The sequence below is a fragment of the Venturia canescens genome, chromosome 6 (assembly GCF_019457755.1).
Source record: "Venturia canescens isolate UGA chromosome 6, ASM1945775v1, whole genome shotgun sequence".
NCBI classification, from domain to species: domain Eukaryota; kingdom Metazoa; phylum Arthropoda; class Insecta; order Hymenoptera; family Ichneumonidae; genus Venturia; species Venturia canescens.
The window spans coordinates 9,910,114-9,920,544 of record NC_057426.1 but is presented as its reverse complement, the minus strand read 5'-3'; the positions used below and the strand labels follow the sequence as shown (position 1 = coordinate 9,920,544).

Below are 10,431 nucleotides of genomic sequence, written 5' to 3'. Positions count from 1 at the left end.
ATATAAAAAATTTTTCAGTATTTTTGTCTCGTTTATGCGATTTTCGTTCATTTTTGTATTTAACTTTATAAATTCTGACGTTCCTTTTCGATTTCATCGACCCTCGACTGGAATGAAATCTAAAAAAGTTCGATGAAAACACTACTCCAACTATTTGCCAAAATATTTTGCGAATCGCGTTGCTTTACCGAAACGCATCATACGCAAAAAGGTTTGCACACGCGCCACCGCTCGAGTTGGTCGCGCGTCCTCATGCGCGCATGCGCAATCGATCGCAACCGGCAACGTGCGGGCTGGTGAACGCATGCGCGGCCGCTAATGCGCGAACGCTCGTGCGCGCTTACTCGCTCTCTTGGTTTCTCGCTCCTTCCCTGGTCCGCGGTCCGCCGAGCGGTATACAACGGCGAGCCTTATTATGTCACACTCCCACGCGAGCTACGGTGCTTGCCGCTTGTGCCGCGGGAGCTCCAACGTCGTTTGACATTTCCCCGGCAATCTCGGCCCAGAGAACCTCTCGTACCACGCGCTCTTTATCTTCCTTTCTTTCTATCTTTGGCTTTCTTTCTTACTCTCGTGCAGTCGCCGATGATGCAGTGAGACCGCCGGGCGCGCAGATCGGTCCCGTGTGCTACCACCGTCGCAATCGCGTTGCGACAAAACCGTCCAGAATTCGACGAAATAATTGACTAAGTTCTTTATACGTGTCTCGGATTTCGCATTTTCGAGGCGAAAGCTTGCTAAGAAAATAACAATTTTCCGATGCAATTACTAAATTGTGATATTTACGTGTGACTCCAGGCGGGGGATTCGAATTGTGAGGATTTTTAACGATGATCGTTCTGTCGCTGTTATTCCGAAAGTAAAATTTTACGCCTTTCTGTGATCTTTGTTTTTTCACTTCGATGAACTATGACGGATAAGTGCGAATCGAAAAAGTGCGGGGATACCGAGCGGATTTCACAACGTTTGGGATTAAACGTGGCTCGGCCAAAGTGCTTTACGATTTAATAACATCGAGGCGAAACGTGCCGGAGAACTTTACACAATTTCTTGCTAAAAGCCCGTTTTCTCGCACGGTTTTCGATCAGTGAACAAAAGTTACGATGGATTACTTTTAAAGTGAAGTGCGAGCGTGTTGCGAATCGTCGCAGCGTTCGATCGTTGTTTCATTCTCGTTGACAAACTTTCTTTACCACGATTTTTGGTTTCCTCCGGTTTTGTTATGGTGTCGTGAACTCGAGGGGATTTCTTGCCAAAAGTTCCATCAAGGAGTTTAAATCGCGAGCGCCGCTCTCCGAAGGTTCCGTCCTCCGACGGTGGTGGACTTTGTACTTTGGACTCTGGCACCGTCCGATTTTCTCACTCTTTTCCTTACGCTGTATGCACTCGACGAACAGAGGTAATTATCGCATCACTTTTACGTGTGACTTTTTTGTACTTTCAGCTACTATTCGATCCCCTCAAACCTGAAGTCTGTCAAAGCTACGAAAGAAAACTTTGCTTTTCTCTTCGCAAAGTAAATTAATGTTCGTTTTTCCAATCAAAGTAGTGAAATATGCTTTCCGAACTTTACGAATCCCAACAGATTTTTCGAATGTATTCGTTGCACGTGACAACTGAAATAGTTGCTGAAACAGTTCACGGAGGAAAAAACTCAATCGAAATTAATTCGGAAACTTAGAGGGAATAAAACCTCACTGAAAAGGTTTCGCGTCGATGCTTTTCCAACGACGAAAAATCCTTGTCCGAACTGCCACTCGATAAATAGTACGAATAAGATACGTGAGACGAGAAACAAAAAATCACTCTACCCGGGCAAGAAAATCATTGAACATTGTAATCAATATTATTGTCAATAAATTCTTGCTATCAATGTCGCGTGTCCTTCAATATTAAGGAAAAGAAATTCGCGGCCACCGTAGAAAAGTGTTTTTAACCGTTCTCGAGAAAAATGTCTTGAGACCCAATAATGAGAATTCGTAATGATAAAAAGTGCTCACAAACACGACAAAGCTGTGAAAAATCAAAAATCTATTTTCCAAATTCTAGAAGCTCCTCAATAAGAATTAAAAAATGGAGTAAAAAGTCGACCGTTGAAATGCATTATTCTCGGAACTTTATATAAAATTCATCAAAGAATATAATCGAAAAAAAGTATTCGAAATGCGAAGAAAAAAGGAAAAGCAAAGGCATGAGCTCGATCGCGACAACGGAGGATCAGTAGAGTCGAAGCACAAAATCGGTAATGAGCTGTAAATCTCGCGAGTGTATATTCCCTCTTGTATAAAAGAGAGACTTGGACGGAACCGCAATGAGTCACACAGGCTGGCGAGCAATCGCGAGAGTTCCCTCTCGCATTCGAGGGGGAGACCCTGGCGCTATGTCGATTTTTATTTTACAATTTTTTTACAGGAAATCGAAGGAAAGGATAATAAGCGAGAAATTTACTCTACGGCTGTTACCTGAAGCGTGGGCGTACCGGGTAACGGGCGTATCTTATGTTCTATAGGAACACCCTGTATGCCTCTCGGTATCGAGCATCATTTTTTCCGTCTCCCTCTTTCTTCCTCTTCGTTCGCTCTTGCTCCTTTTATTTTATTCAAAATAAAAATATCGTATCCGCAACTCGTAGGGATAAACCTCCAATTAATGTCGCTTGAATCCTCGATTCGATACTAAATCTTTCCTGAATTTATGGAACTCTACGAGGACAAAAGACGACAAGGAATTTGAGCATTTTTTTCATCGAGTACTCCGAGCGGCGACGAGCAACTAATTTTTTATCAGTGCCCTTTTTTCGTCCCATCAACTCACTTGCCTCCTGTGGAATTTCGTGTCTTCGATTTTTATTTGCGGCGATAAAACAGTCAACTCTCGACTGAACGATACTCTGAATATTCGTGCGCTGGAGAAACATTTTCAATTTATTTTTCCTACGTCAACTTTTATCAATTCAAGTGCAAATTTCATTCTGTTTACCCAAACGAATATTGACTTGTTTCGAGCTTCTTTTCGATTTTCGAATTCTCTAAAAAACATTGCGACCATCGATTCCCTCGTAGTTTCGATAAAAACGTTTTATAGCGAGATTCTCTTCACTGGTAGCTCGAATCACTTAGCGAAACTCGTGCTGGATATCTTTTACCTCTCCGTGTATGTTTCGCCAGAGTTATAATACCTACGAGTTCATTGTGGAGACTTTTCTCCCCCCCGCCCGCCTTCCCTCTTTGTCTCTCTTCCACCCTCTTTCGCTCACTCTTCCCTCCTTAGTAAGAAGAGAATTGAAGTTATATGTTCGAAGCGGCGATAAGGCTAGACCAGGTTGAATGGGGAGAGCACAAGTTGAGCGTAGATCTCGCGGGCGGGCTCGCGTACCTCTCGACACATATATTCAAATCTAGAGGACATTCGATATCGGATGACGAACGATGAATACAAGAAAAAATCGCAAAATGCTACCGAAAAAGCCAGAATCGAAAACTCGAGTTTGACGAACTTGTGTATAATTGCCATCGATTCTGTGGGACTCGGCTCTACTTATTATCTATCAATTGACTATAAATACTTGAGCTCTGAGGCTGCGGGAAAAAAATATCGAAATTTTGTGACATTTAGTCTCGTTTCGTGACGGAAATTGAAAATTTATTGTGCTACTGAAAATTTCATGAAACATTGTCTCATCACCGCGGCGTTCGATAACTGTCATTGAAGTTGCGATGATTTTGGTACAGAGAAACTTAAAAGTCTCGTAAAATATGAGCGAACTTCTCGAGGGCGATTCGTCAAATTATTTTCGTATCGAGCCAGCGACGCAGGTATGCAGTTCGCTAACGACTCTTCCGACGAGGAGCTTGTCTTCTACTTTTTCTAATTCCGAAACGAATTCACAGCCAAATACTGAGCCACTTGCTGCATAATGGCCCGTACGTTAAAGAGAACACGGGTAACCATATGTACAAGGATTGTAAATATTAGAGGGAAACCATTCGTGCAAAAGCGAGCCGCGAAACCATAAAATATAGTTGGTTGTATAAAGGCGTATGCAGCGTGTGTGGAACGAGCCCATGACGTTACATTCATCGCCTTTATACATTCAACATAATGTTTTTGCTCTACACCAACTTGTGTGCACGTATGAACGAACGCTTATGCACTTACATATGCGTATTACATATTTACATGTATATAGAAAATGGCACGCATTCGTATATCTGTACATTCGGCATGCTTATGATCGTGGCTCTTTGCGTGTATAACGCTCCGTGCGAATATGTATACGTGTGTATATGTGCAGGGAGAGAACGCGTGTAACATCTTGCCCCTCGACAACTCGCGGAGGTCTCAATCCCTCCGGAGGTTTCTTCGCGGATACAACGCAACAGTTTCTCGTAATAATAATCATGAAATACCGCAATAGTATACTTCGTACTATCTTTCTTTCTCCCTCTCTTTTATCACGCTTTCTCTCTTTCTCTCTCACTTTGTTTCGCTGATCGATACTCGCCTGTTCAGTACTTACGTACAGGTTGTTTCAGACCACACAGACGAATGCCTCGATGGCACTCTTTGAGGGATCTAGCCTGATGGGAATTTTCAAAAAATCGATTTTTTTTATTGCATTTTTCGAAAGTATGCGTATTTAAAAGTATCGTAGTTGATTTTTATAAAGATCTGAGTAGTCCAAGTGCAATTTTGAGCGACGTTTACTTTTTTGGCTGTCTGAACGCGCTGATACCGCCGAGTGCGGCACCGCGTGGCTGCCTTTGTTTAAACGCGGTTTTCTCAAAATCACGGTTTTCGACGGCTCGTTGAGCAAATCTCCGAAACTATTCAACCGATCCTTACCAAAATTTTACCACGTGTTCTTTATGACTGTAGCTATAGCGCGTGTCACGCGAATTTTGAAATTTTGAGCGAAACTATTTTTTTTTGACATAAAACGATGAAAATAAAACGTGCTTTCTCGTGGTTTTTCGAAAAATGGCCGCCATTTTGTCGTTTTTGAAAAAATCAAAAATCGTAGGATGTGCGCTGTGGCCATTGAATCTAAAACCATTTTTCAACAGCGCACACCCATTTTTTTGGACCTGTCTTCTCCCCCCCATTTTTCTGTACGAAAACTGAGTAAAATAAATATAAAAAAAAAATTTTTGTTTATTTTAAGAGTGTAATTTTGAGGCTCTTTATATTCATATTTGTCATTTATATCGGTAAAAAAAAATCCTTAAAAATAGTCTTTTTTTTGCCAGTCTAATTAGCGTAGAACCCCTTAAATCCACGTTGAAGATCGACATTGCGTTTTTTAAGTTCGAATTCACCTCAGAAATTAACCAAGTTTTTTCGACACTCTCAAGTGTTTTTGTTTTTCCATCCGATTTATTTTGTTTCGCTTTTTATACAAATAATTACTTTAAATTTATAGAGAGCGTGCGAATGAAAAATTCGTCAATTTCAAACCTTTGAATATCTCTCACATGCCTCGAGGCGTTTCGAGGTATGAAGAGATCGCATAAACATTTATAGCCGTGATTTCCTCCGCACCGATCTGTCATTTCGATTGTAGTGATGCATAGAAGCGTGGAATGTCTTCCGAGTGTCGCGTTGCCACCTTACTGGGAACGCAAAAAAAAATAAATAAAAGTTGTAATAAAGAAAAGATAGCTGCGAATCAAAGGAGACAACCAAGGTCTCAGACCTGCGAGATCGAATTCGTACTTTCGTTCGTATAAGATTTTGAGAAAGAAATGCCGGATATATTGGTGTACTATTTGAAAAAAAAAAAAAATGGTTCGAGGTCCTTTAATTTTTGATTGTAATAAACGATTTTGATAATTGAAATTTATTCGCTTTGACGAAATACGTCGTCATTATTTTTCTACATTTTGTCATCACTTAATGAAAATTTTATGAAACCTGACGATATTTCTAAAAGTCAATAAAGTTGTCTGACATAAGAACTAACAAATCTACTTCCGTTTCTTAGCAACAACTCATCAGTTTTTCATCGCTAGCGTTCAATACCGTTATCAATTTTCGCATCATAGGATTTAGAAAAAAATCGTTAACCTAAAAAACGGATTCCCCAACAAATGTTGCTCGATTCTTTTCTATCGAAACTTGAGCGTTTTTTGTGAACCATCTTTTCAGCTTACTGAATATTTCACGTGAATATTTTATGCAGAGACGAATTCTATTTTACTAAACCAGTTGCAGATCTTTGCTCGTATCGTTGTTATAAATTTGATCATTTTCATTGATTATTTTATGGTAGTTTGCCTCATTTATTTGTCTAACGAATGTTCAGCTCGAACATCGTGCTAAATCAAATTTTTTCTTGGTCGTTTTGCAGTCGTTCGGAAGTGATAAAAAAGCGAGAATACGCGCGGGTGTAAAACTTTTGTGAAATGGATGGTAGACCAAAGAAAATCGAAGGATTATCGATATATGGATGCCCATGGTTGGAATTTGGCCGAGATGTGCCAGCGTTACCATCACGCCGGTGTACCTTCAGCCCAAAACTCATCGCCAGTTAGGGAACAAACGGCTGTTATCGTGCAAGGACTTACAACAGCAGCCTCGCACCTCGAACAGCAAGCCACTTCCGCCTACTCTCATTACACGTAAGTTTCAATTCGAGCATGGATAGTATGAATTCGCAACGAAATTTTCCTTTCCAATCTCAAGGTTTTTTATGCACTACTGATTTTTGAACTCTCCTCAAAATATAAAATTCACGTAAAGCTAAACGCAATCGTGAAATAAAAATTGAACGATTACAAAACGCGGACGAAAATTGTTGACTGTTTCGAAGAGCCGATAAAAACCGAATTTACAGTTGATCGATTAACACGTTTTTTCGTATTTTTTATTTTCAACCGATATAGTTAAGGAAGAGTTCACGCGAATCTCATGAAAATCGAAAATTCCAACTTTAAGAGTTTAAATTTGGAATTTTTAAGGCTCATACACAGGCTCTTATGGCAGGCACACTTGTGCGACGATTTCGATTTCATGAAATACAATCCTCCCAACTTTGGAGAGCCAAAAACGAGAATAAGAAAATAAAATATTTTTAGATATCAGCGATGCCTTGAGAAAGCCTTTTTACCTGTGAAAATGACTTGGGAATAGAAAAATAAAAACACTTGTTTGAGGTTAACGAGTATAATAACGACACAAACGGTGGAAGGTTTGACGACACCATGAGCCAGCTGTTTTAAAATATAGATATGCATATGCATACAAATAGAAAATGGCTGTTGTCACATTTTGCCTGACGATTTTACTGCGAAAGTATTTTAACCATTATCATTATATTAAAAATTGATCAATCTCAACAAATAAGTAACAAATAATTTTAATAATTACGAGAATAAATTTTAATCGTTTCTCTCATCATTGAAAGAGCAAAAAAGTTCAGTTGCTTTTTCGAGTCACAAGTAACGCATGATTAAGTCCTAAGAACGAGCTTCATTTCTCTCATCTGAGGCTACCAATCTTCAGGAAACAAATACTGACGATGGTTCGAGGTATTTTGTTTTGTTTTGTTTTTTTTTTTCTTTTCAATTACCTCGATGCTCGACCCCCCTCGAACGTTGAATATTGATTTTTTTTTGACGTGGGTGCGATCACCTCGAAGTTGAAACGTGAAAAAAGTTTGGGCTTGAGTTTCGCATGTTCCCTGGCGTGCAGAATGCGTGAATCGTATACATTAAATATATTTTGTATCGCATATATTAATAACGACACAAGGGAAGGGATGAGAGGGCTCAAAAAAGAGGGGAATTAGGGATAAGTATACGATTCCATGTACCAGGCAACGAAGGTAATCCTGTTATTAGCGCGACGATTAGGGTCCCAGGGATGCGAGATCTTCCAGGCAAATTGCGGGGGCGTGACCGAGTGTTTGGTTAGCGTAATCGTCAATCGCTACGTCGATCCGCGAGCTCGCGCGACTCTTCACCAACGCAATATGCATGAATACATATCTGTGTGAATATCCGTACGTATAGGAGTCTGCGTATAAACGTGTGTGGAGGATATCAGCGCACTCGAGGAGATAGAACTTACAATACGTTTCGCCAAACCCTCTCGTATCCTTTTTCTTCTTTCTCGCGCATCCCTCCCTATTATTTATCATTATACCGTGAAATTATTTAGCCACTTTTCAAGCCAATTTTCTTTTCACTTATTCAATAAAATTTAAGCCTCCATTTTGTACGTACTTTATTTCAATTCCACGATTCAAACGAAATTCCAGCCTCTCTTAAACCTCTTATCAAATACTTTGGATATGCTGGAGGAAAAAAGTTTGTGTGAACGACAGATTTTGGGATGCCAGTCGAGCCAAAGTTACTGCCAAGAAATTCGAGGGGGAAAACCCTTTTTCGTAATCTGAGAGCAGCCCGTTTGAAGGTGTTTTCAAATGTTTTTTTCATTCACATTTTCGAGAGATTTTATTCAAAGAAGTTTGAAGAGGTTTGCCGATGTTTTTTCGTGGAAAAATATTATCGGAAGTTGGTTTCGGCCCCGATTCCCGGCAGGCAAAATAGCTAATTGGCTTTTTTTTCTTATTCAAATCGAGCGTGTAAATCGTGTGCGTCTGGCTTCCTTTGACAGCTTTGCCTAGCTCCCTCGTAGTAAATATTCACTCGCACGCGTATATTTCGTGTCTCGTTTTTTTTCTCTCTCTCTCTCTCTCTCCCTCATCGTTTTTTTGGCCTTCGTCCTCGTTTTATCCCCTTTCCCTCGTCGTCTCGTTTAACTTCTGCGTTCGCTTCGTTAAATCCGCGGAATCCTCTTCTCTCCGGGTGGAGGAGTCCGGAGCCCTCGCTAAGGATCTAGTATATTATGCACGCGTCTCTCCCGCGCACACGCGGAGGGGACCGGAGGATCGTGAGAGTCGCGAGAGCGACACCGCGCGTCGTGTCGGCAAGACCTGAAATTTTATTCCCTCTTTTCTCCATCTCTCGACGTCCAATTCTCCCTTTTTTTACCCATTTTTTTCCAACTCTTTGTGGATTTCTTTCCTTCGGGCGATCTCAATTTTTTTTCTTTCCCTTCTTTCCGTCCTCGCCCTTCCTCGAAGAGACGGATCGAAAATTCACGTTGCATTTAAATCTGGCAACTCTTGCATGGATGAAAAACTGCATTCACGTCGGTAATGGATTGCACTCAAGACGATCCAATTATCTGAGTGAAAAATTCAAAATCCTAATCAAAACTGATTCGATTGAAATTCGTGCATCAATCACAATTCAGCTGTCGTTTGTAACATTTTTTTTCAGAGTGTAAAAAATGTTTGCTCTTCGATCTACTGTAGACACGACATCGCACTCGCCAGCTCCAATTCACTGACTTTCTGTACCACAAAAGTTCAGTTTTCAAAGATCTTTCAAAGCGCAATAATCCTTCAATTTTGAATATTTCTGCATGATTTTAATTCAGGCGATAGCCACTCCTTTACGAATCAAAACGCTCTCCAGTTTTCTCCTCTCAGATCAAGTAATCCCTCCGAATTATGGAGACCATGGAAAAGCATACCGGTTCCTGTGGAGTAGTTTTACGTCGAATCGAGCCGAGATATCTGAGTTAAAAAATTCTATCGCCGAGTTAAAATACGAATAAATGAACCCTTCAAATTTCGAAACTCTACATTTTTTTTCTCGTCGCAAAAAAGTCGCGAAAACCCCAAAAAATCTGACTGCCACACGGGGTGAGCCCCTTAATAATGATGAGTAACGTATTTCGGCTCTTATTCGCTCAATTGTGCTTTGCTCAAAAAAGGAACAAGGCGCTGAAAACAATCATTACATAATTCATAAAAAAGAAGGAAAAAACTGGGCTAACACGTTTGTTGAATTATGCCTCGGTATTTTGAAAATATTTGTGCGCGCGTTCTCCGCAATTCTTCGAATAGATCGAAAGTGTTTTTTTCTCTCGAGACTGACATATATCGAGAAAGAGAGAAAAAAGAAAGAGAGAGAGAGAGAGAGAGGCGAGTCTTTCTCTTCGAATGTCTAAACATCGATTGTAAGGTCTCGTCGTCGATAATTCCATGAACGATACCTTAAGCCTCGATGGATCGGCGTACGAGTAATTTATGAAGAATAAATGTACCGAGAATCAACTCGGCAGAAGCGCTTTGTAGAGGGAAGAGGAGAGGAAAGTGTCAACGGTTTTGACTTTGGTGTTAAAAGATCTGACGTAATGCCTTTAAAACGATAATCGAACAAACATTTTGATTTCTCATCGCGGAAACAACAAGCTCCAAGGGTTTTTCCAATCTTGCTCATTCCGTTTTTTTCCGAGCGTTCGTTTCTTCATTAAAATTGTTGAATTATCGTACGAGGTATGCCAAGTTCACGCGACTCTTTGCACATGTCAAACCAAAAATCGCGAGATAATAAAAGGAGAAGAATATTCGCTCGA

General features: G+C 40.4%; 1 protein-coding gene across 2 annotated transcripts in view; it reads left to right on the top strand.

Annotated features, from left to right (window-relative positions):
• Nucleotides 1-437: 437 nt before the first annotated feature.
• Nucleotides 438-10,431, top strand: part of Sox15 (Sox box protein 15) — a 40,226-nt gene continuing 30,232 nt past the window's right edge. For both annotated transcript variants that reach the window (XM_043421376.1, XM_043421375.1), the window contains exons 1-2: nucleotides 438-1,399; nucleotides 6,350-6,620. In XM_043421376.1, coding sequence (XP_043277311.1) covers nucleotides 6,409-6,620 — 212 coding nt within the window. In that variant the 5' untranslated portion in view covers nucleotides 438-1,399; nucleotides 6,350-6,408. The remainder of the gene's footprint in view (nucleotides 1,400-6,349; nucleotides 6,621-10,431) is intronic.